The sequence below is a fragment of the Zonotrichia albicollis genome, chromosome 12, assembly GCF_047830755.1.
Source record: "Zonotrichia albicollis isolate bZonAlb1 chromosome 12, bZonAlb1.hap1, whole genome shotgun sequence".
Lineage (NCBI taxonomy): Eukaryota > Metazoa > Chordata > Aves > Passeriformes > Passerellidae > Zonotrichia > Zonotrichia albicollis.
Genome location: NC_133830.1, coordinates 21493401 through 21518843, shown reverse-complemented (window position 1 = coordinate 21518843; position 25443 = coordinate 21493401). Strand labels below are relative to the sequence as shown.

The 25443-nt window shown below is 49.0% G+C and overlaps 2 protein-coding genes across 4 annotated transcripts in view; both read left to right on the top strand.

Annotated features, from left to right (window-relative positions):
• Nucleotides 1-14587, top strand: part of FAM120A (family with sequence similarity 120 member A) — a 47956-nt gene extending 33369 nt beyond the window's left edge. The window contains exons 11-18 of one of the 2 annotated variants that reach the window (XM_005494325.4): nt 426-675; nt 1387-1501; nt 2965-3174; nt 4023-4206; nt 5061-5198; nt 6603-6744; nt 10512-10608; nt 13070-14587. In XM_005494325.4, coding sequence (XP_005494382.1) covers nt 426-675; nt 1387-1501; nt 2965-3174; nt 4023-4206; nt 5061-5198; nt 6603-6744; nt 10512-10608; nt 13070-13381 — 1448 coding nt within the window. In that variant the 3' untranslated portion in view covers nt 13382-14587. The remainder of the gene's footprint in view (nt 1-425; nt 676-1386; nt 1502-2964; nt 3175-4022; nt 4207-5060; nt 5199-6602; nt 6745-10511; nt 10609-13069) is intronic. The other variant, XM_005494327.3, reaches the window with a different exon arrangement.
• A 6020-nt stretch (nt 14588-20607) lies between these two features.
• PHF2 (PHD finger protein 2) overlaps nt 20608-25443 on the top strand; it is a 55048-nt gene continuing 50212 nt past the window's right edge. The window contains exon 1 of one of the 2 annotated variants that reach the window (XM_074550190.1): nt 20608-21247. In XM_074550190.1, the coding sequence (XP_074406291.1) occupies nt 21150-21247 (98 nt within the window). In that variant the 5' untranslated portion in view covers nt 20608-21149. The remainder of the gene's footprint in view (nt 21248-25443) is intronic. The other variant, XM_074550189.1, reaches the window with a different exon arrangement.

Below are 25443 nucleotides of genomic sequence, written 5' to 3'. Positions count from 1 at the left end.
TTTAGATTGGAAGGGACCTTAAGTACCATCCATTTCCAATCCTGCTATGGGCAGGAACAAATTCCAGTAGACCAGGTTTCTTTCAAGCCCTGTCCACCCTGGCATCAAACACTTCCAGGGGAAATTGTGCTGTTTGTTTTAGAAAAATGTGTGTATTCCCTCTATGTTGTATATTCATTTGAAAATATTAGCATGACATTCCTAGTGTATGCATGTCTGTATACACCTAATTTGTAAGTGATCACAATTAAAAGTATTTCATGCAGGGTTTAAATTACCTGTTTGGCAGTGTAATCCAGCACACTACTGCAATCTCGAAGTGATGCTTTTTCAATCAAAATCTCTTCCATGTGAAGTTTGAAATAAGTGCTGGAATATGAAATACTAAGTCAGGCTGATTTCTTTCTGTTGTTGCTACCCTGCAGTTTCACCAGTGATAATTAAGGAATGGGCTGCTTACAAAGGCAAATCTCCTCAGACCCCTGAGCTGGTGGAAGCCCTTGCCTTCAGGGAGTGGACCTGCCCAAACCTGAAGAAGCTGTGGCTGGGCAAAGCTGTGGAAGACAAGAACCGACGTATGAGGGCGTTCCTGGCCTGTATGCGATCAGACACACCAGCAATGCTCAACCCAACTAATGTGCCCACTCATCTTATGGTGCTCTGCTGTGTGCTGAGGTTAGTGTCATCTCCAGGGCCATCAGAACCGAGGAAAGGTTTTACTCTGGGATCTCTAGAAAGTGCTAATTCATATTTGCAGCCTCACTGGGGGAGGGGGTTTGGTTGTAGAAAAGCGTGTGTGTAGTTCTGTATCAGTCTCTAAAGGATTGAGGGGAAGATAATAAAGGTCTTGTGTTGCAGAGAGGTTTTATCATTTGAATTAGTTTTACCTTAGTGTACTCAAGACTTCAGCTCAGTAAAAATAAACAACTTTTGGGGCCTCAGAGGGTTCTGTGGGTAAAGTTGCACAACAAAAGCTTCCAGATTTCCAAAGAAAATGTCATAAGTTCCAAAATCCGGAACTATTTAATTTTCACATTGAAAAATTGACAGATGAATTGGGAGATGCTTACATTTGGGGTAATTATTTAAGACAATTAGCTTATAGTTCTTTCAGAATCCAAGGTAAGCATCTTAAACATGGTAAAATTTAAGCCATTTTTGAGAATGATAGATGTAAATTTGTCTTTGGTTCTGTTAAACCTCATCTTGCCTTTTGAGCACTGTTTCTCCTTATAGGCTACTTGGTATGCAAAAGAAGTGGTATCTTAGAGCTGCTCTTTTCCCTGCCCAGCATGTTTGTGTGGTGTGCCATGTCCCTGTGTGTGTGCCCGGTGCTTTGTGCCGTGGCCGCTGCGGGGCGCTGACGGCGCCGTGCTTCCCTCGCAGGTACATGGTGCAGTGGCCGGGGGTGCGCATTCTGCGCCGCCAGGAACTCGATGCTTTCCTTGCCCAGGCGTTGTCTCCAAAGCTCTATGAACCTGACCAGCTTCAGGAACTCAAGGTAATTCTTAACTAGGACTTAGATAATTTGAGAGATTTGTTTGCAGCTGATGCAGGAGTTAACTGTAGTTGGCTGATCTGTATGTGCCTCACTAAAAGCCTGTACTTTCCAAAATATTAGTCATAGCGGCTTAAAGTGTTGCAGAGATGGCTGCAATGGTCTGCAATGTCCATTTTCCAAATACAACACAATGCATCAAAATCACAGTCTGGGTTGGGTTGGGAAAGACCTTAAATAAGGCCCATCTCGTTCCACTCCCTGACATGGGCAGGGACACATTCCACTATCCCAAGTTGCTCCAAGCCCCATCTAACCTGGCCTGGAACACTTCCAGGGATGTTGAGCCCATAGCCTAAATGACATCTAGGGTATAGATTTTGGCAAAGGTATCTACTGTAGCGTCACCAAGTCTCACTTCTCTCTTAAGATCTGATGCATAGGGGAAGAAACTCCAGTGTGAAAATCACTGTTCTTAGAGACCTAAGAAAGGAATTCCCAGAGAAAATATTCTTGCCATTCCAACACAAACCAAAAGGCCACTAATAGCAGATAATGTTTTGATTTAGTAGTAGATTTGTTACTGTCCTCAGAGGAAGCAGTTTGTGAAGTCAGACATAAAGAGCAGTGGAAATTGATTGAACCCAGCCATGTATCTGCAAAATGAGCAGGAGAGTCTTTGGGCTCTTAAAGGTTGCTTATGCATAAGGAAGGTGGTAATGGAGTTTAATTTTAAAATTTAATACCAAGGTCTTGAAAATGTTCCCAAGCAAGGGCTGATATTTTGAGAAGTATTTCAGAGAACACCAGGAGTGATATTTTCTTATGCTAGAGCTAAAAATACACTTGCTGCAAGCAAATCCTTTTTGCTTTGACCACTACGTATTATTCACTGTTTAGTTCTACCTTAGTGTCCCTATCCTACATCCTAAATAAAGCTGTTGTGTGCATACACACTACTTTTTTATAAAGATATCTTAAAGTGTTCTTAAAGCAAAATCTTGAATCAAACTAATAGAAAATCCATTATATAGGAGTTGAGGAAGAAATGTGTTACATGGGAAGAAAAATGGAATTTTGCATTGAGCTCATTCCTGATATGTTCTGCCACACATCTAAGAAGCACTTAATTATTTGGAATAAAATTTTGAATGAAGTTCTCTAGTGCTAATTTCCTATAAGTGTCTGTAGAAATAGTTTCCTGCACTTTGTGTTGAGAAAATAGGGGTTTGTGTTTATCTCTGGTCTCCAGAGCAGGTGGATGGGACAAGAGCTTTTCTGAAGATGGCAGCTCTGCATGCACAAGTGTGAGGTTCTGGTGCATTCTTCTGCTCAAACCTCTGAAAGTCTGGATGACCTTTTAAAATCCCTCTGTTGGCAAGAGTTTTAAAAAGAATGTAACTATTGGAATAACTTTGAATTATATCTCACTGCGATCTTACTGTATTTACTCTGGTTTTAAACAGATTGAGAATCTGGATCCCCGTGGAATCCAGCTGTCTGCTCTCTTTATGAGCGGTGTGGACATGGCTCTTTTTGCCAACGACGCCTGCGGACAGCCCATTCCATGGGAGCACTGCTGTCCCTGGATGTATTTTGATGGGAAATTATTCCAGACCAAGCTCATCAAAGCAAGCCGGGAGAAAGTTCCGCTCATCGACCTCTGTGATGGTCAGGTGTGTAGCTGGCAGGGTGATGGAGTGTCCCATGTGTGCACAAGGGTTCCATGGCCTGGCTTGTCATTTACCACATGTGTCACCTCTGCTTTTAAAGCAAATATGAGGGGAGTGGCTAATGGGTGGGTTTCGCTGTTTAGTTCCTTATTTCTTGATGAGTAGGATGGCATTTGGGTAGATTTGGAAGAAGAGGCATCAAGTTGAATTTGATTTTTTTTTTTTTCTCTCTGAAAACGGAAACACTGATATGATGAATGGCCAAGTTGGAAACTCTGCTCATTTGTTCAAGTCCCACCTTTTTGGGTCAGACAGTCCAAAATACTAAACTGCATTGGGTTTGTAGTGAAAGAAAATTGGTGTTTTCTAACTGACTTGACAGATTGTAAAGTCATTCCTGGGGTCCTCAGCTCAAAATCTTTTAACATTTCTTACAATCATCTTAAAATACGAACGAAGGCCTTTTTTGTGTTATCCAAATCATGCGAAGTTACTGTCCACCTCTAAAACCAGGAAACTGATAAAACAGTTTACTGAATGACCCAAACTTTTTTGTTTTTAACTTTTTGAAAGATATGAAATTGTATCCCTTCTTTTTTTGTGAATTGAGGGAAGCTGATCCCAAGTTTGCTTTTGATGGTGGCTGTGGTCCCTTCTCAGGGTTGTAACCCTCCAGGCATGTTTCAGCCTGTATGCACGGACTCAGGGTTGCAGTCCAGGTCTAGGATGATGATTCTCTCTCTACTTCTGTAATATTTTGGGTTTTCCTTTGAATTTGTTATGTAAATGTAGCTTTATACAATTGAAATGAGAATTTTAATGTCCCTCTGTGACCTTCTCTTTATTCCTAGGCTGAGCAGGCAGCCAAGGTTGAAAAGATGCGTCAGAGCATCCTAGAAGGATTAAATTTCTCCAGGCAGAACCATCCTCTCCCTTTCCCACCTCCACCTGCCATGCCTTTCTATCCAGCTTCTATGTATCCTCGACACTTTGGGCCAGTCCCACCACCTCAGGGCAGGGGGAGAGGCTTTGCTGGTAAGTGATGGGACAGCGGTGCCACACGTCACCGTACCTTGCACATTCCCAAAACTGCCAAGTCTGCTCAATTTCATAGGGAAAATACAGAAAAGCAAGTGGTGGGCTTGTGTTGGCATGTGCCTGCCACTGTGTTTTGGGGTTGCTTTTATTAGCCCATTGATATGGAATGTGCTGTATTGCTACATATTTTCATCAGGATTTTAGTAACTGTGCCAGATCAAAATATTTTTACTGTTTTTGTAGAAGTAGAAAAAAGAGGAATAGATTGACACTGGGCGATATGAAAAACTTCTATTTGCACAGTAAATTGGTTCAAAACGTTTATAAATTATCAGACACAGTTTAACTGTCAGGGCTAAAGACAACCTTTCCCCCTCTCCACTCCTCTGTGTTTTGCTGCAGTCATATAGCCAGTGGCACCCTCAAGTGTAAATACTGACATAAACATTGCAGGCTGTTCCTAGAATTGCTCACTTCCTCAAAATCTCTCCGTACCAAGGCCCAGAGGTGTAGAGATACCGGCCACAGGCATTTCAGGGGTGCCATGACTGTAGCTACCAATGCTCACTGCCAAAAAATTGTCCCAAGCCTTTACAATGCCACAGAAGCTGGGATCCCATTCCAAGCCCCAGGGCCTGCCCTTTGGATCAGAGCTCCCTGCTAGCTGGGACAGCAGGATGCCTCTGGCCAGGGCCCCCTCGGCGGTGCTGCAGTATTGCCTGCGGGAGCGCGGCCCTCCCGCCTGCCTCTGCAAGGGTGGAAGGAGGCAGCCACCTCTCTGCTGGGGCTTTCCCAGTTGCCTGGCCCCCTCACAGCTTTTCCCCTGTCTTTCTTTACCCTGGGTCTAACAGGAGTCTATGGCTTTGGAGGCCCTTATGGGGAAACAGTAGCCACAGGCACTTACCGGGCCTTCCGGGTGGCGGCAGCGGCAGGACACTCCGGAGCCTTCTCTGGCAATGACAGCAACAGGACTAGCAAGTTTCAGGGCGGTAATTATACCCAAACCCCTTTTCTTAGAGCTTCTGGCAACACCTTCCTCCACTGTATGGGCTGGTCTGAGGCTTTCCTTCTGACTCCCTGTCTCCTTAACTGTCTCAGCTTCCCTCTCTAGAGCCTGCCCGGCTGCTGTCCGCTCTGCTCCCATCCCTGCCGCAAGCCCCCAGGCTCCTCGTGCCAGAAACCTCTTCCAAACACAGGAGGAGAGCCCAAACCCAGCAGGCAGCCTGTCTCCCACTGGCCAAGAAGGCATCTGTAACCCATTGGCCTCTGTATTAACAGGGATTTTCCAAAATCTGGGGACAGTTGAGCTTTTTGCGAAGACCTAGCATAGAAATGACTGTCTTTGGTATTACTGCTGAGCCCTTCTTTGCTGGCATCAGTGCTGGTGTGGACACAGGAGTGGGATTTACTTCCCTACCTGTGTGCCCATTGCTTACTTCCTGTATGTGAGATGATGGAAGCTTGTTGAGGGTAAATTTTTCCCACATATTTAGCTGTTGTTTCTGGCCTCTGAGCTTTTATTCTGAGAGCAAACATACTTCTAGTGCTTCATGTATGGATAACTCTGGCCCTGCAAACCATCTGCATTTGGAGCTGAAGGACTTGCACAGGGAAGTAGGAACCTTCTGGATGTAAGCAGTAGTGTAGTTCCCAGCCTATAACATTTGGAGACTAATTATGGCTGCATAAATGCTGTGGTTTGTAACCCTTTTGGTGCTGATGGTCTTACCAGTAACATCTTGCTCAGTTCACATACCTGGATTTCTTGAAATACATGTTATGCCCCAGAGCTGATTTAGTATAAAGACATGAGCAACTTGAACAGAAGATGTAGTTGCATCTTAGACAACTGTAACTTCAGCTGCCTTCTTTGAGGAGAAATGATAAACACACCTTTTAAACCAGATCTGTTTGAATGCTACATTTTTATAGCAACTTAAGTGTTAGTACAGCTCATCCAGCCTAGTAAGTTCTTTATTGCTAATATAATCTGTGTGATCTATGCTGATACTTGCTGTTGGCTAAAAAGTGCCTTGAGCCGGCAAGAATTCCTTCTTCTTCAAGAATGCAGGAAAAAAAACAGTCTTCAGCCAGCTTGTAAAACTCCCCTGGTTTCTTGAGGCCTAGCTCAAGTATATGTTCAATTACTGAAACTGAAGCATTCATGTCAGACAATTTTTCTTTTCAGAATTCATATCTATTTTGAAAAAAGGGTGGGGGAAACAGGCTCTTGGAGTTCTAACACTTCTGGAATACTGCAAAATGAGCAATAACCTCACAGTATCCCTAGAGGAAATGGGGTGGTGAAATCTGGGCAAGCCAGCTTTCCATTCTTTTGGAACTTTACTGTGATGATTGTGAAGATCAAAGTTTGGTTTTGCTTTTATGTGCAGGAGTCCAACCTATTCCTTCTCAGGGAGGGAAACTTGAAATTGCCGGCACTGTAGTCGGCCATTGGGCTGGAAGCAGACGTGGACGAGGGGGTAGAGGGCCATTTCCTCTGCAGGTGGTGTCCGTGGGAGGACCAGCCAGAGGGTAAGTGCCAGCCTGGGAATGTGCTGCTCACCTGGGGTTTAATCACTGGGGAAACGAGGAAAGCAGAAGCTGGAAGCAGTAGAGATTGCTATGACACGCTTTAGAACACATAGGGTGAATTATACCCACTGAATATTCGAGAAAAACATTGGCATTCCTTTTAAGATGCTTTTCACCAGTTATTTGTATAAATATAAGCATTTTTATGTGCAAATAAAATTCATACTCAGTCTGAAATACATATTGGTATTATATTATATGTGTATATATATATATATATATATATATATATACATATATATACACACACACAAACACAGAGGTTGCTTTTGAGTGAGGAAATGACTTAGAGACTTTTCCCTGAAACCAGTAGATGCATTACATTAAACACCTTTCCTTTTTGTGGAAGGACATTTATCAAGAAGCATGATAACAGTTTTAATAACTACATTATGTAATCCTGTGAAGCAGAAAACACTTGAAGGACATTTCTGAGTTTAATAGTTCTCTGTTACAGTTCTCATGATGGAAGTGTGCTTGAAAGAATATTAATTTCTTTAGCTCTTCCATTTCATTTCACTACAGCTGAAGTTATAGGTGCACAACATGTCTGAAACGCAAGTACTTTATTACAAAAATATCTAGTTTGTTACTTTTAAGATGGTATTTTTTTCCATAGGCTTGCTGGTTCTGTGCCTTACAGAACTCTATCTTTCAGTAAGGTTGTGTCTGTTACAGGAGACAATCCCAAAGTACTGTGTATTGTGTCTGTCTGTATTAGTGCAGTAAAGATGATGGATTTATTGCCACCCAGAGCTAGGGAGCAGCAGTGTGAAAGACTGCATCTCATGAATTTCATCTCTCTGCTCATTTACTCCAGTGTGCACTATGGAGCTTCATGCTGGAGTCAGCCAGAGCTGTTGGAATGTGTGTTGTGTTGGGCTGAGTGAGGAGCTGGGTTAATCTGAAGCTCTGGGAGAACTGGAGCTGCTGTGGGGCCAGGGAGAGGCAGGAGCTGTGGGAGCAAATGTGAGCAGGTTCAGTGACTGCAGAGCTGATCTTTTTAGGGGACCTCATTTAGCTAGGACTGCCCAGTTCTCAAGAATGAGATCCAGCTGCCAAAACAGAAGCATTGAGTGTTGTTTTAGGTGTTTCAGACAGCTGTCAGGTGCCTGGGTGGGTGTGGGGGCAGGTTTGGGAGCCCTGCACTGGTCCAGAGCAGCATCTGGAGAGGGGGGGAGTGAATAAAGGTGGGGAGGAATGAGGTTTGCTTGGGTACCAGGGGACAGAATAACCTTTTTCACCACTGAAATGAGGCTATTGGATGATTATCGGTTCTGTTTTTCGTGAGGATACATGAACAGAAGCTGGTGGCTTCTCCCAGTGATGTGCACTGTGTGTCCTGCCAGAGCCAGGGTCTGTGGGCAGCCTGGGGCTCAGAGCTCACTTACATCCATCCAGGACAGCAGTTCCTCCATCTCCTGAAGGGGAAATACCTGGATTCACACAGAACATCAGCAGCCAGGAACTGAGAACCCTCCTTGTCTGGGAAGTGAACAGATCACTGAAAGGGTGTTCCTGGTCCTGCCAGTACCTTTATGACAGAGAAATATAATTTTTCAGTAGTAGATTGCAATTTGAGATAACATGCCTGAAGTTTCTTTTTGTTGGAGGTACTGTCTTAAGGCAGTGTGGTTTGGTGCAGATTGTCACCCCAAAGAGCCAGGAAAATTGTCAATGCCAGATCTTCCTCTCTCCATCAGATCAGCACTGATAGGGCACTGGTCACATGTAGAGTTACTAGAATAGGCCAGAGGTAGAATGACAGCAGGCAGCTTTCCTGTTTGGTCAGTTGGTGCTAAAGTAGAACCAGTAGGAAAACATGATCATGTTCAGGGTTCTGCCTAAAGACAGAACCACAGAAATATTTTGAGTTAGAAAGGAGCCACAAGGATCATGGAGTCCAACCCCTGGCCCTTTCACAGACCCCCCAACAATCCCACCCTGGCTATCCCTGCCCAAAGGCTCTGGCAGCCTCGGGGCCGTGCCCATTCCCTGGGGAGCCTGGGCAGTGCCAGCACCCTCTGGGGCAAGAGCCTTGCCCTGAGATCCAGTGCTTTAACAACAGGTTCATGTTGGCAGAGGTTATTTCCTACCAAAGGTCACAACTAGGAAACAGCACAGCAGGTTGTCTTAGTTCATGGCCCAGTTTTGCACACTTGTATTCCATTTTTATCTCTTTCAGCAGAGGGGATTGAGTCAGTCTTATTCACCCCATTGCCTCATGTCTCCGCAATGCTGAGTTCAGATGTTGTTCTTCTTGTGTAAAATTGTAGCAGCTGCTTTGTATTAGCCTCGATCCAGCAGTGGATTTAGTGTGATTTTCTGGGCGGGAGAAGTTTTACAGCTCCTTGAAGGACATGCTTTGATCTTGTAAAAAGAGAGCCAGTGGGGTTGGCAAGGAGGGAACACAGTGAGAGGGACTCACGTGCAAACCACAGCTCCTCTGTTCATTCTCTGCTGTCACTTCTAAACCCCAGAATTTGATCTCTTAGTGCCCAGTGTGGGAATTCCCAGCATATGAGAGGAGGCTGGGGGGCACAGTGCAGTTCCCCTGGGCTTCATTCAGCTCAGGGGCCTGAGCAGCACGCAGCCAGCCCCAGTGGAGTCAGGGCTCACACCACCACCTCCTACTGCCAGGCAGCACATCCAGAGCAAACATAGGGCATTCCCAGGCTTCTAGAGCAATGCAGGATCTCTGGTAGAGAAAACAAGGAATTTTTAGGAGAACATTTACATAAGAGTTCTTGACATAATGATTGGGAAATTCAGTTTCTGCAGCTGATGGAGTTAAAGCAATTGTAGCTGCATCCTGGAATTGCTGTGGTTGGAAAAGACCTCTGAGACCATCAAGTCCAGCTGTCAACCCAGTACCCACCACCATGCTCACCCCTAAGCCGTGTCCCCAAGTGCCACATCCATGTGTTTTGTGAACAGTTCCAAAATTATGACTCCAGCAGTGCCCTGGGCAGCCTGTACCAGGGCTTGACAACCCTTTCTGTGAACAAATTTTTCCAAATATATCTAATCTAAGCCACCTTCCCTGGCACAGCCTGAGACCAAGGTGGGAAAGTTTGGTTTCATCTGATGTACTCTGTACTGAATCACACCAAAAACCATTGCCTAATGTGTCTTAGTTGGGAGTCTCCATTGAAAGGCAACCCAACTTCCCAATTGCCACATGCCAGATAAAGGTGAAGCTCATTTATTCCCTTAGTTTCTTAGATAATTTTGTACCTACACAGCTTTTTAATTCTGCCTTACTTTCTTTTATCAGGGCCTGTCTCATGTGTTTACGTTGGGAGCTGTTGCTTAATGGGGGAAATGTCTTTCTATGTGGTTCAAATTGCTATTTTTGTATGGTGAAAGTATTTTGAGCTCTGGTTTTAAAGTGCCATGAGGATAATTTCACATTTGGAAGATGTTTCTGCAAAGCTTGAAAATACCATTTATTGTTTCTTTTGAAAGGAAATCTAGAAAGAGACATTTTATTGCTCCGGACCCAAAAGGTTTGTTGGGTTTGATACAATTGCAAGCAGCAGAACCCTCCAATTCCGAATTAGGTATCTTTCCTCTTTCAAAATGTGTTGATGATAGGCACTAGACAGTAAAGCTAGGGAAATAATAGTCTGGCAAAACTAAATGCAAAGCCATTGTAAACAAAACTGACCAGTGTTTTATTTTCTCCCCTTGCCCCACCCCTGCAGGCGACCTAGAGGAGTTATCTCCACTCCGGTGATAAGAACTTTTGGAAGAGGTGGAAGGTACTATGGGCGAGGTTATAAAAGCCAGGGAGCAATTCAGGTAATGAAGCCATGTGCCTGACTGCAGCACGCTCTGGGACGGGCTGGGCTGGGCTGCACCCCAGAGCAGCAGCACTTTCCCAGCTCCAAGTGCTTCTGGCGACCCGTGGAAGCTGTGAGCCGCACAGCGGTGACGGGACAGGCCGTGTCACAGCTCACTTAAAGCAAACTTTGCTTCTAAAGACAGATGTGGAAGAATGTATTTTGACATGAATCTTGTGCCTACACAGCTCTAACCAGCCATGGGAGTAGAAGAAAATTTAGAAAATGGGAGAAATACAAAGCTGAAACAAATTAGCAGTTCTGTTCCTGCCCCCATTCTTCCCCAATTTTTTTTCTGGGACCACGGTCCAGACTCATGAAGGAAAGTTTGTAGCAGTGAAGGATCTTTGCTGCTGCCGTGCTCCAGATCTTAAAGGTCACTCTAAACTTCTTGGGAATAGCAGAGCAGCCTTTCCCCCTGAGCATGCAGGTTCCTTCCTGGTGATACCCTGCAAAGCGTCCGTGGATCATGACTTTTGTCTGTTCCATGGATCCTTCAAATATAGCTGAGGCACACTGCTGACCTGTATGAGATGTCAGTTGCTTTCAGAGTTCTGTTTTTCTTCCTTTTCCATGGTTCTGGCTGCTATGCAGTTTGGATGAATGAGTAGTAAATAGATGGAAAAACTTCCACAATAAATATGTCATATGGACATGCCATTTGTCAGAGAGACCTGAGAGTAGCGGGGTGTTTTCAGGTGTCAGACAGTAAAAGAATGTTCTCCAGTAGATAATGAAGGAACTATTAACTTCCAGTAAAACTGACTGTTTTACAGGTGTAAAAATTCAAATACTTCTCTTCCTTGTTAAATTGCTGTGTACGCAGACTATATGTCTACAAATGTACCTGTGGATCTGAAACTTTACATTTTAAGTAGAAGAGAAACCACTGTGTTAATAATAGAGCATCTAATTTCTGATTTAAGCTTTGAAATAAAGGAAATCCTGAAAACGAGCTCCCAAATACTCCAGGCTTACTACAGGTGTACATATGGGAGTATAGTTCAGGTAATAGCTGCAGGTGTCTTGACAAGTGCCATCAAGGTTGGGTATTTGCATTTTTAATAATGATCTGTAATTTGGATGGTAAATACTTGTGATCACAAGGACCTGTGTGTAAAATTGTGCCTGGAGAAGATAAGTGGCATTCTCAATGGACCCGAGCTCATTGCATTTTGTGGTCATCAGGGCCATATAGGATGTGTCTTGTATGGGAAGATAAAAAAGATTATTTAAAATGGACATGGCAGGGAGAATTTGGGAAAGTTCCCATGCAGTGAGTGGACTGTGAGAGCCAGGTGAGGCTGGGAGGTGCCAGTGGCCCCTCTGCCTCACTGAGGCAGTGCTTGTGCAGGACCAGGCTCAGCCAGAGGCACTTCCTCCCCTCAGCCTGGGAATCTGACCAAAACAATCTCTTTGGATTTATCCAACACACCAGACTGCTCTGGTTTGTTCCAAGATGAAACTTTTCACTCTTGTTCTGGAAAGAAACTAAAGCATGTCCTGAAAGCTGAATTTAAGGATGTCTGTAAAGAGGCACGGTGACAGTGATCACCCATACCTGTGCAATGGGACTGAGAATTGTGATTATCTGGATAATGAGAATGCTGGAGAACAGCAGTTCTGACTCACCTGCAGAGTTCTTCTGTAAAACCCTTCAGCAGCTTACTGCAGGTGTTCCAGTAGGTGACAGTGGAGGTTTTTATACTGCAGAGCTGTTTGCTGCTGTTTGAGGCATCCCTGTCATAAGCCATTTCTTAGCACTTGACTTTGTGAACAATGTGACAGACCAGTGTGCTGCTTCTTAGCAGCCTAACCTGCTTATTTTGGTTTGTTTAAAGGCTATTATAACTAAGATTAATTACAAACACATAACTAATTGTATGCTGCATCAGTCTAGTTTTTTTGGCTGTACTCAGTCTTGTACAATTTTACTATATGCTTTTTTATGAAAGCCTTTCCTAATCTTGCAAGCATATAGCTTGGTGCAGGGAATAGTGCATGGTGCTTCTGCACTCCTCCAAACGCTGGCTGGAAACAGTCGTGTTTGTGTTTGAGTAACACAGAGTCCTGCCACTGAACCACAGCACACATGAACTAAGGAGCAAAGTGCAGCTGGACGTTGATTCTCAGTTTTGGTGTTTCAGACATTTATGTAGCTCTGATGTTGTAAAGGAGGGCAACAGCAAAGTTAAAACTAAAGCATTGCCCCAGGGGCATCAGAAGGCTCTGGGGAACACCGAAAATCCTCTCCATGTATTTTGTGGGCCACTTCTTTCAGCAATGCCTAATATTTGGTGTTCACTCACGACCCTGTGCCCTGCATGCTGCCTGTTGTAGTGTCCTTATATCAGACTGTACATTTATATACATTTTTAGCACTGGTTCTTCAGTAATTCTCTTCTTTTTTTAACAACTAGGGCAAACCTCCTTACGCTGCTTCAGCAGAAGAAGTAGCCAAAGAACTTAAGTCAAAATCCGAGGAATCTAAATCCTCACTTGTGTCTTCAGATGGATCCCTGGCTGAAAATGGAGTTGTGACTGAGGAAAAACCAGCTTCCCAGATGAATGGGAATACAGGAGACATCAGGGCTTCCAATCAGTCTGAAAGTGCCTTGAGTAATGACTCTAAAATGTGCAATACGAATCCTCATTTAAATGCACTAAATGCAGACAGTGTTTGCCATAAAGATGATGCTCTTGAGGCCACTGTCTTAAAAAAAGAAGAGTAAACTTATTTTTTATAGAGGGTGAAGGATGTTGGGAAGGGTCAGGATTAGGAATATCTGGAAAGAAAGAGAGCCTACAGTTACGTACATTTTTTCCTTTCCGTAAGAGAAAAATGAGGACTTTGGAAATTCGGATCCCTCTTTGATGTCAGAGATTTAAACAACACATTTTTTTAGTTTTAACCAGTTGTAGTCAAAATGCTACAATAAAACAAAAAAAAAAAAAAAAGAATGAAGAGCATTTGACTCCCGCACTTAAAATGAAGTATACATAAAGTTTAAACTGGTTATGACAAAAGCTTGTAGTTTTGTTTTTTGAAATATAAAGAAAACAAATTTTGGCAGTCTTTAAGTATATATAGCTTAAAACTATAATTTTTAGTACTTGGCACCATATGTATGCCATTATATTTGATTTTGCATTACTGTGTCACAATAAAGCTTTCTTTAAGGCTTTGATTTCATGATTATGGGGGGAAAAAGGCACAACCACAGTTTTTTCTTTCTGAAATCTCATCACCGTTGCCGTGGTTCTTTTGTGTTAAAAATGTGCAAACTCTCGAAACTACCAATTCTCAGTAACACTGCAGTTCTGCTGAGTTCAATAGACATCATACATATGTTACGAGCGAGTTAAACGGAGATAAACTTGAAATCATAGAAGATGCAAACGACCTTTCAAAACAAACACAATGTGTTAGGAAACTTTTTGTGACTAATACCATGCATCCGTGATCAATGAACTATGTGGTTTTGAATCAGACGTAGACCATTAGTACTACTATTTGAGCTAAACTTCTGCATGGTTCATGATTTTTAAAGTGTGTAGTTAATATTATGCATGTTATTGTCCTCTTTCTTCCATTCTTACAAGTACTGTGCCCATTTGCAAAACAAAAAAAGCTAATAATCAGTAATAGTCCTATAAAAGATGTTAACTATGTTTAGTCATTGACTGATCTTGCTCTAACCTTAAAATTTTGTGATTATTGACCTCTGTTGCATTTATTCTAAAACTTAAAAAAAAAAAATTATCTAGCCGTTTTGAATATCAACGTTACCCTGGTGTACTCATTGCTGTATGCATTATTGTTCTCTGTTGCTGTTTTATGCCTTCATATTAGCAAATATGAAATTCTGTGAAAAACAAAAAAAAAACGCTTTGATCTTCAAAAAAAAAAGTACCCCCCTTCTGTAGCAGGAAACAAATGGCTTGTTCTTGAGAACTTTCCCATCAAGAATTTAGTATAAGCAAATATACCTGTATCATTTTGATGTTTTTGTTAGTGTTTCCAAACTTAATGTACTTCAAAATCAGAATCATTTCTTTATATTCGTTTTCATATAATTCTCCTGATGCTCTTCATCACACATTAGTGATCAGAAATGAGGTGTAATTCCCCATTCCCTGCCCGCCAGAGCTAAGTAGGTATCTTAATGTAAGTTGAAGGGAGTTCTGCCCCAACTCATGGATTGTGCAAGAATGAACTACTGTTGGGTTTGGCTGGTTGTAGATGGATTGTGGTGTGGTGTCTTTGAAGGCTATTGAATGCAACTTACAGTGCTTAATAAAAATCTTTATTCTTTTAGTATAAAATACTGTATGCCTTTTTTGTCAAGTATTTTTTTAATTAACATGTAAATAAAAGTTTTTCCTATGCCCAAGTCAAGTGGTTGAGTTGCCAGGATCTGTGGTGTCCTCCTAAAAGGCAGAGAAGGGAAGCGTGGCCTTTGGTTGTGGCTGCCCCTGGATCCCTGGCAGTGCCCAAGGCCAGGCTGGACAGGGCTTGGAGCAGCCTGGGACAGTGGGAGGTGTCCCTGCCATGGCAGGGGTGGCACTGGATGGGCATTAAGGTCCTTCCAACCCAAACCAGTCTGGGATTCTGTGATTCACTCGCTGCTGGGGGACACCACACCTGGTTGGAGTCATGCCCTGGCTTGTTGGTGTGTGCAGCTCCTTTAGATGTCACCTTTAAATGTCAGATGGGTGGAGAGATGCAAATAACCCAGAAATAACGGGGCAGTTTAAAGGAAAAGAACTGCAGGCACTCACAGAGGTTGTTGGGGGTGGGCAGTGAGAGTGGTGGGCAATGCCTCTACAGAGCTGGGATCCAATGAGTCTGTTACACAGATCCAAGTGACAGAACACGAGGAGCTGCAGATTTACACCTTGGTGTAAACTGGGGGGCTTTCTCCCCTGCTGTGCCTGTCTGCTCGCTGTTAGCTACAGCCTGGGGTGAGCAGTGGGCACAGCTCCCCCTGCCTTGCCCCGAAACACAGCTGTGTCTTCCACAAGGGACAGCAATCAGTCCCTCCCTCCCGAGACAGGTCCCCCTGCAGCAGCCGGAGGGGTCGCATCCCTGCCCTCCCTGCTCCGTGCATGCCAGCCCTCCTCTGCTCTGACAGCATTCCCACTTCTGGTTCCCATGCAGCTGCAGGACAACCCCTGTCCCATTGCCCAGCAGGTTTCCTTTTCAAGCCCAGACTGGGAGCCGGTATGGAATAGCCAGCACCAGCAAAGCCAAGGTGCACGGCCGTGGTGTGTGTGGCAGTGCCAGTCCCCGGTGTGGGTGCACTGGGAACGGGCTGGGACGGGTGGGCTGTGAGCGCCCAGCCATGTTGTGTGACCCCGCAGTCCCGTCCTGCCTGCTGTCCCAGGCACCTCCTGCAGGACAGATGCGTTTAGCACTGCCACAGTCCTCACAGAGAGCTGAACTGACTCCAGCGTCGGTGAGCCTATGCAATGACTGGCCACTGCCTGGGCTTGCTCCTGAAAACCATCTTTGACACCTGAATTTATGAATAGAAATAGAAATAGAAAATGAATAGAATAGAATAGAATAGAATAGAATATGGGATATTTCAGTTGAAAGTGATCCACAAGGATCATCGAGTCGAACTGCATGATCCCTTCAAGGCTAACCAAAAATTTAAGCTCATTTTTAAGGACATAATCCAACTACCCCTTGAACACTGACAATTCGGGGCACTGACCCATTCTCCAGGACCATGATCCAGGGTCTGACCACCTTCTCGGTAAGGAACGCCCCGGTGTGACCAGTATCTCATTAGCCAGCTCCCACACAAGAGTAGAACTGGGAGAATCCACTCTTTGGGTGGGACGTGGGGCCACTGTCCGTTCTGTGCCATCAGCGACAGCACCGGGGCTCTTCCCTCACAACCCGTCTGTGTTAACGAGCGGCGATGCTCGGCGTGTGCCGGAGCCGCTGCCGGGCAGGGCAGCGGGGAAGGGCTCGGCTCGGGGCATTCCTAGCGCAGAGTCCCGGCCCGCTTTTGTTCCGGGCTCCCGCCTGCTAGGCGTGTCCGGGCGGCGGGGAGGGCAGCAGGGCGGCCCGGGGGCAGGAAGGCCTCGCCACCGCCACGGCCACGGCCATGGCTATCGCCACCGTCACGGCCATCGCCACCGCTATGGCCACGGCTAACGCCACGACCACCGCCATCGCCGCCGCCATGGCCGCTCCGCCTCTTCCTGCCCGGGGCTGGCAGGGGCGGGCCCGGGGAGCGCCGCTGCCGCCCGGGCTGTTCCCGGTCGGAGCCGCCGGAGGGGTGCGGGGTTACGGGGGCCGGGGCAAGCCCTGCCCGCGGCTGGGGCCGCTCTCCCTGTCAGTGAGCGGCTCTGGGACCGCCGGACGGAGCCCCAGTGCCTGGTGCAGCCAACAGGGGGAATGGGGAATGGGAAATGGGGAATGGGAAATGGGAAATGGGAAATGGGAAATGGGGAATGGGAATGGGGAATGGGACGTGCAGCCATCGCTCCTGCGCTGGGACGAGATGAGGATGAGGCCATGCGCGTCTTTCAGTGCTGCCCGTGGCCAGGAGCACCGTGATCCAGCCCCGCACTGATCCAGCCCCGCACTGATCCAGCCCCGCGGCAGATGGCGGTACCGGCGGCGACGAGAATCTGTGTGATCCTTTAGACCGCACCCAAAGCCTGTGAAGTGAATCCTACACTTCATCCCATCTCTGTCCAATGGGTGAGACCCCAAGCACAGGCGGGTCTCACCCGTTGGACAGAGATGGGATGAAGTGTAGGATCCCAGAAGATAACGGGCTAGTAATGCATGTGTCTCAAGCACTGATAGCTGGAATGGCTGTGGAGCCAACCGAGGATTGTTGGAATAACACCCCATTGGAAAAGAACAAGATGTGTCTGGAGAAGGGGTGATGCAGAGGGAGGGCAGCGCTTTCCTGAGAGAAACATCCTTGTTCCAGTCCCTGGGGATAAACACAACACAGTCCAGTGCAGGCACAGGACCGAGGCTGAGGAGTGAGCATTGGCTGCAGGAGGTGATCAAAACCACCCATGTCCCTCGAAGCCCTCTGAACCATTTCCAGAAAGACCTGAAAGAATGGACTGCATGGGATGGGATGGGATGGGATGGGATGGGATGGGATGGGATGGGATGGGATGGGATGGGATGGGAGAAGAGGAGTCATTTAACAGTGTTTTATTTCTCTGTTATCTTACTCCAGTTTCTTGTTCTTAACAGCTCTCAGAAAATAGAAAAGGTTCTAAACACTTGAAAGTCTCTTTTACCTGGGAAATTCCTGGGTGCTTTGAATTTGGGAAACATGAACATTCTGATGCCTCAGGAAGTGTCCTGATCCCTAGCGAGAGATTAAATAAGTGGGGATCAGCCTGAGGCAGTGATGGACTTGTGTGTGTCCCTCTTCTGTGGAGTTTTGGGCTGGAGAATGCTCATGGCCCTGCACAGCAACACTGTGAGGGTCACTGTCCTCTATTTGGGCCTGTGCCACTTTTTTCCAATCACTTTAAAAATACACATTAAAATGCACTTCAGGATTTCAAACAGTGAACTCTGATCAAATGGTGTTTTGCTGAGGCACCTGGGTACAGCCCCATGGCTCACCCTGCCCTCCCAAGGGCAGCTGGGCACCCTCTGGATTGAAATGCTCATGAAGAGCTCAGGACGGTGGGACAACCGCACCCATAAGTCTCTTAATTCACTAATCCCTGTTAAAACAATGAGTAAGATGCCTGAGCTGCCAGAACAGAGCTTCTGCATTTCCATGCAGTGTCAGCTCCAGCATCCTCCAGCACAATTACAGATGGCCCAACTGACTGTGGCACTTGGCAGTATCCATAAAAACATGGGCACTATAAAAACAGGAGTAAAACCACAGACACACCACTCTGCTGCTAGGCATGGCATCACCTGAGGGCCAGCAATGGACAATGGAAAGCTGGATGTGATTCCAGCCCCTAGGAGCACCTGGCTGCACTCAGGCATGGCCCTGCTGCCCTCTGTAGGGAGCACCAAACCCCAGGGCATCCAGAGGTTTGGCTCACCCACTGCAGCAGCTGGGACATGATAACACTGGAATTTGGGTGGTGCCTTGGAAATAAAGCTGTTTGCATGGAGATGCTTGTGGGACTAAGGAAAATGAATGAGAAAAATTCTTCACATCTGATATGGGCTGGGTGGGCAAAGCCCATAAACAGCTGAGAGGGGGAACATGGGCACAGAACGTGGTGTGGAGGAGCTGCTTCAGGGAATAGTCATTTTGTTTGGAAGAGGCCTCAGAGACCACGGATCTGCCCTGTGCTTCCATGCTCTGTAGCATGACAACACTGGTTCCAGGAAGGGAGGGAGGCCCCTCAGGCTGCAGCTGCTGCTGTGCAGGGTGTGCAGAGGCACAAAGCCCATCCTGTACCAAAGGACATGCCAGTCTCTAAGGCTCGTTTGCACCCTGAGCTGAGTGGTGTGGGGAGATGTCCTTGGCATTGAGGATCAGTGTAAAGGTGTCTGAAGCTCTGTGATGGCTCCCAAGCCATTCTGCCCCATCCTGCTGTACTCCCAGGACTTGATCTTCCACTTTCTGGCTGAAGTTCTGAACCATTAAAGCCATGACCAATAGATTTAAACTTAAAAGAGGGGTGGTTCTAGGGGGCAGGTTCTTACATGGTGCATGGTGATGAAGGAAGCAGGTCCCTTGGTACACTTGAGACACTCAAAAGCACCAAGTGACAGTTTAGGATGCACGCCTGGGGCCTCCCACTGTGTCACTGCACTTGAGCTGTGTCAGAGGTGACCTGTGGCAGGGCTAAGGGTGGCAGTCACACACAGCCTGTGTGTGACAGTCCTGCCTGTGGCACATACATGCAGGGGGCACGGGCAAGCCCCTTTTCAGCCATTCAACAACAGCTGCCTCTCCGTAGACAAACTTGAAACTGAAGTTTTTTGGCTTCAAGAATCACTCTTTTCCTCCACAGGTGATTCTGAGGATTTTTGTAGAGAGATGAAGAAAGTCTGAGATATGTCAGTTTTAGTTTTTTGCTCAAAGACAAATCCCCTGCCACACCACCAAATGTAAAGGATTCAAAATGCTGAATCCACCGTAAGAGAGTTAAAATCCCACCTTGGTTGGAAGGCCTTTTGTGAACTGTAGGAAGATCTTGCTCCTTAGGGAAAAGTGCCACTGGCCTTTGAACACTCTGGGAAGAGAAGTTATTCCAAAAGACCCCAGCCTGTTTGTCTAACCCCTGTCAGAGCCTTGGCATGGCAGGGCAGCAACGTTCGGCACCCTCAGCCCCAGCTCACACTCTTTGTGTGTTCCTCTTTGGCCTCTGCACGGCAGGAGGTCCCTGGGGCTGTGCAGTGCTGGGGTTCATGGTCAATCAGGCCTCAGTGTGCCCCCACAGACCACAGGCTGCTGTGATCTGGTTCTTGGTGGGCACAAGGTGTTCATTGCCATCCCCTGGGAGTCACAGCAGGGAAAGGGCTGCTGTGAGCAGAGCTGGTGACTTTAAAAGCAGAAATTATACAAATAGAGAATCACAGGGTGCTTTGAGCTGGAGGCGACCTTTAAGATCACCTCGTTCCACCCCTCAGTAAACCCCCCAGGTGGTTAAAGCCCCACTAAGATCATGTTACTGAAGAGAAAGAAGCTCGTTCTTTTGGGTGCTTTAGATGCGGACCGGGCGCGCTGTGTGTCTGGCTGCCCCCTCCGCACACCCGGCCGGGCGTTGTTCCGCGGCTCGCTCCGCACTTGCGGCCACTTCTCGGGGCTCCCTCACCCCTGGGGCGGCCCGGAGCGCCCCGCTCCTCGCTGGGCTCTGCCCGCTGCGGCAGAGAGACACCCCGGCGGCCCGAGCGGGTCCCCCCCTCGGCACAGCCCCCGAGCGCTCCCCGCTCCCGGTGCCCCCGCACCGCCCCCCAGGCCCCCCCGGCTGGGGGCAGCTCCCTCCCGGCAGGCGGGGGTTAACAAAAACACGCTCGTTCCGCCGAGCCCCCGCCGCGCCCCGGCCCCGACCGGGGAGCCCCGCTCCGCCGCGCTCCGCTCCGCCCGGCCCGGCCCCGCTCGGCCCCGCTCCCTCCGGGCTGACGCAAGGCCGGGCCCGCCGGGGAGGCCGCGCCGGGCTGTCACCAGGGGGCACCGCCGCGATCGCCGAGCACCGGGAATCACCATCCTGGAGGGACAACAACAACAACAACAACAGAGAGCCCCGGCCCGCGGCGCCGGCGGGCGGCGGGACCTGGCCATGGCCCCCGGCTCCGGGCAGCGCTTCCCTGTCCTCCGGCACCGCGCGCCCGCCCCTCTGGAGCCCTAAATCCGCTGTCGCGGTTTTATAGCGTTTTTTATTATTTTGTATTCTTTCTGTTTTTCCGCTCTCCCCTTCCTCCCCCGTGCCGCCCCCCTCGGCGCCTCGGCCCCGCCGCGCTCCGCTCCGCTCGGCCGGGCGGGCGGGCGGCCGCGAGCGGAGCGGATCGGCGCGGTCGGCGCGAACATGGCGACGGTGCCCGTCTATTGCATCTGCCGGCTGCCCTACGACGTGACCCGCTTCATGATCGAGTGCGACGCCTGCAAGGACTGGTTCCACGGCAGGTAACGCACCGCGCTCGGCACCCCGAGGCCGGCCCCGGCCCCGCCGCCCCCGGTGCTCCCGCCGCCGCGCTCCCTCCCGCAGGCCTTCCCGGAGCGGGGAAGGAGGAGCCGCGCTTCCCGGCGCCGCTCCCGCGCTCCCCGCGCGCTGGTTTTGTGTGTTTTGTGGGTTCGGGGCCGGATTCCCGACACAAAGCTGCTCCCCCCGCGGTGACACCGGAGCCCCGGGCTGGCGGGGGCCATTGTGCTCGCCCGGGGAGGGGATGGGGCCGCCCTGCGCCGCCCGCCCGTGGCTCCGCGCCGCGTCCCTCCCGGAGCCGGGCCCGGGGCGGGGAGCGAGGGGCCGCGGCCGCGGCGGCGGCTGCGGGGCTCGGCCGCGCTGTCAGCGGGCTCGGCCCCCGCGCCTCGGCCTCCCGCCCGGGCAGGGCTCGGGCACCGCGGCTCCCGCGGGGCTCCCCGGTGCCGGGGAGGGCCGGGGGCCGCGGGGAGCGCCGCCCTGGCAGCAGCCCCTGGGCGCCGGGGCCGGGCGGGGCGGTGGGAGCGGGCGGGGGAGCCCTCGCTGGCGCAGCGCCCGCCCCGCGGCCCCGCCGGGCAGCGCCCCCGCCCCCGGGGACCCCCGCGCACCCCCGGCCCTGCCCGGAGCCGGGGCCTGCCGTGGCGGGGCCGCGGGCAGGGGAGCGGCGGGCAGGCCGGGCGGGGCGCAGGACTCGGCTTTTCGGCTCGTTTCTCCCCAAAGCGCCTCCCGGCGCGCAGACAATGGGCGGCCGCGGCGGAGTTGCGGCGGGCGGCGGAACTTCGGTGGCGCCTGGTGTGATGAGGGCGAGGGCGGCGACTCGGGGGGCACCGAGAGCCTCAAGAGCCACCGCGCCGCCCGGGCAGCCGTGCCGGCGGAGGGGTCACTGGGCTAAAGGGGGTACACGCGGGGACAGCCCGCCGACAGCACCCCTCGCTCCTTTCGGATGTGAAGGAGGAGGAGGATGGAGTGTCAGCGGCATCGCAGCGATTCCCCAGGAATGACTGAAGTGTAAAAAGTGCGATTAAAATCAGGTAAATCACCTGGATGAGCGCTTTTTACGGCAGGGGTCCGGTCAGGTTAGGCTGTCGCTCTTTCATGGCAAGCAGAGTCCCCGCACAGCTGGCGGACGAGGCGGCGGCAGAGGCTCTGCCCGAGCGGGCACCGGGGCACCCGCGGATCCACCGTGCGCAGAATAAAGGACTCCAGACGCTTGGCTGTGACATTAGGAATGATGTTCTACCCTTTACATTAGGAGCTGTGTAGAAGCAGGAAGGGAAATACAGAAATAGACAGTGGCGGTGCTGGCGGAAGGGTGCTCCGCACTGTGGTCCGGGACAGGAGCTCGCAGGAACCGCGCTGGCCCGTGCCATCGGGCACAGCCGCTCAGGTGAGGCTGGAGAGAAGCCTCAAGTATGTGCACCTGAACTTAGACACTTTAAAGACATGAAAATATCAAGATTTTCAGGCAAAGTAATGGCAGAGTGAACTGCTGAAGAGTAAACAGCGGCAGGAGGTAAGCTGCCTGCGCAGGATGGTGAATTTCCATTGAAACTGGCAAAGAGACGTTGCTTGTAGCTGATCAACCAAATGATCATGTTGTGGGCAGCTCAGGGTCAGCAGCGAGAGGAAAGGTGTTTAATTTTGTGGCATAAGGGACGGAAATGATTTGTAGTGCTGCTGGGGCTGGGGGGTGTGTGTTGTACTCTTTTTCCTTCGTTTATAGTAGTGCCCAGAGATTGATTTTTAGAGAGAGAAAACTGAGTTTACTTCTCAAAGTGTCAAAGCCTGAGATAATTGTATCAGAGAAATTAATGGAGTATTAGGAGCAAGCAGTTTATCCATGACACTGTTTGCTTTTTTTGGTAATATATAAGTAAATAAATAGAAAAAAACCCCCAGGTTTTAATTGTATGAAATCCTGTCTGTCTCAGACACTCAAAGCACTGATGTTAACATTTATACAAAACTGCAACAAAAATATTCAATGTTATATAGTACTGCGACAAAAAATACAATGTTACATAGGTTCGGCAACCAAACTTGAGACAGTGTGCCCAGCCGTACAGTGCTCGGGAGGATTGCTTGGTGTTTTAATCACACTTCTGTTTGTTTTTAATAGGATGTACAGCGTGCAATTCAGAAAAAAAAGGTGTCATTTCTGGTTTGGTTTTGTAGAAGCAGATCAGGTGTTTTCATGTTTCCCTTCTGACGTGAGTTCCCAAATATCTAAAATAAATATTTTTCATGGGTTATCCCTGCAGCAGTCGCAGTCTCCCTCTCATCTAAGGCTGGGCAACGTCTCTGTGGCAACTTCAGCAGTTCTCGTGGCAAATTGATATTTTAAAGTACCTAAAGTGTGTTAAGCTTATGTGGTGTAGTTTAGAAGTTGGGCACAGGGCAATGGAGCCCTCTCCACTTCTGGGACAAATGTGCTGGGGGCTCTTGGACACTGCTGAAGTGTGCTGAGCCCTGGAGCTGCTGGTGTGTTCACAGAGCCCTGTGACTTCTTGTGAAGCTGAGGTTCGGTGATTCCTGTTCTCTGTGTTTGCCTGAGCTGCTCCAGCTGTCTGCAAGGCCAGAGACAATCTTAGAGGCAGAGGACACTGAGCACAGTGGGCACAGGGCTGTTTGTCCCCTGTCCATGTGCAGGTCAGGTGTTCTCTGGTGCCGCTGTTTGGGCTGGGGAGGTCTCACACACCTCAGTGTTCTGCTCTGGTGCTCTGGGATGTCCCGGCCCCTCCATCGCCTGTGCTGGCTCCTGTCCCCTTGGGTCCCATCCTGACGAGGGGTCCTGGTGTTGTTCTGCCTGGCAGCAGGTCTGAGGCGGCAGGGACAGCCAGGGTGCCCACTGGTTGGCATGGGAACTGGCTCTGTGAGGGCCAGGGAAGGAGGAGGAAGAGGGAGGGATCCTGATGTGTGAAGAAGCTGACACTCAGCACTGCCATGGGTCACTGCTGCCCCAAGGGTGGGCCTGGCTGGACGCAGGGACTGGTGCCAGCTGTGACACAGGGTCCCTGGGCAGCTGCTGGGGCACAGGGTGTGTGGGACAGGGGTGCTCAGCGGTGTGCTGGGAGGAGCTCTGCCTTCTCCTCAGCTTGCAGGTGTGGTGCTGCAGGTGTGGTGCTGCAGGTGTGCTGCTGCAGGTGTACTGCTGCAGGTGTGCTGCACAGGTGATGCTGCAGAGGTGATGCTGCTGCAGGTGATGCTGCTGCACAGGTGATGCTGCTGCAGGTGATGCTGCACAGGTGCTGCTGCTGCAGGTGATGCTTCTGCAAGTGATGTGCTGCTGCAGGTGCTGCACAGGTGCTGCTGCAGGTGATGCTGCACAGGTGATGCTACACAGGTGATGCTGCTGCACAGGTGATGCTGCTGCAGGTGGTGCTTCTGCAGGTGATGCTGCACAGGTGTGCTGCTGGCTGTCCGTGCTGTCCATACTCCTGACCCTGTGCAGGGGCTCCCTCCATTCCCCCTGCCTGGGAGCAGCTTCTGGGGGCTGGGGAAAGCTGCCCATGGTGACAGCTCTCCAAGTGTCTCATGTGCAATGGAAACCTCGTTACAAGGTTACAGAACCCTGTATCCGAGACAAGGCAAATCTTTTTGTACCGGTTTGTTCAACTAGAAATCTGTACGGGGTTACTCATTACGGCTGTAGGTGAGGGAAGGTAAATTATTCATTTTCTCGGCAGTATTTTGTTACCTGTTCTTATAACCCACACCTGGTGCCGTAGGTGGGATCGTGCTCACTAAATGAAATAACAAGTATGGATTTTATTACCCCGTGTATATCTAAACTTTGAACCTTCTTGCTCCAGGCCTAGCACTGGTCAATAACTCAGTAAAAGGTTTAGTTCCCAAAAAGCAGCTTGTGCAGTTCTGAGAGCAGCCCAGAGTGATGGTGGGAGTTACTCAGGATGCCCTGGCACACAGAGTGAACGTGGCTGGGTTAAAAAAGCTCTTCTCTGCTACACTGCAAAGCTAAACTCGGTGCGTGGGCAGATTTTATGCTCATAACAGAGCATTCAGCATTTTCCCTTTCAAAAACAGGTCTGATTTTACACAGCAGCATCTAGTTCCACTCTTTTACGCAGGCTTATCACTAGCTATGGGCAAATTTGGAAATTTGGGTAAAATTTGAAGATGAGGATATCCTAAAACTAGAATGCTATTTGCTTTGGTTTTCTCA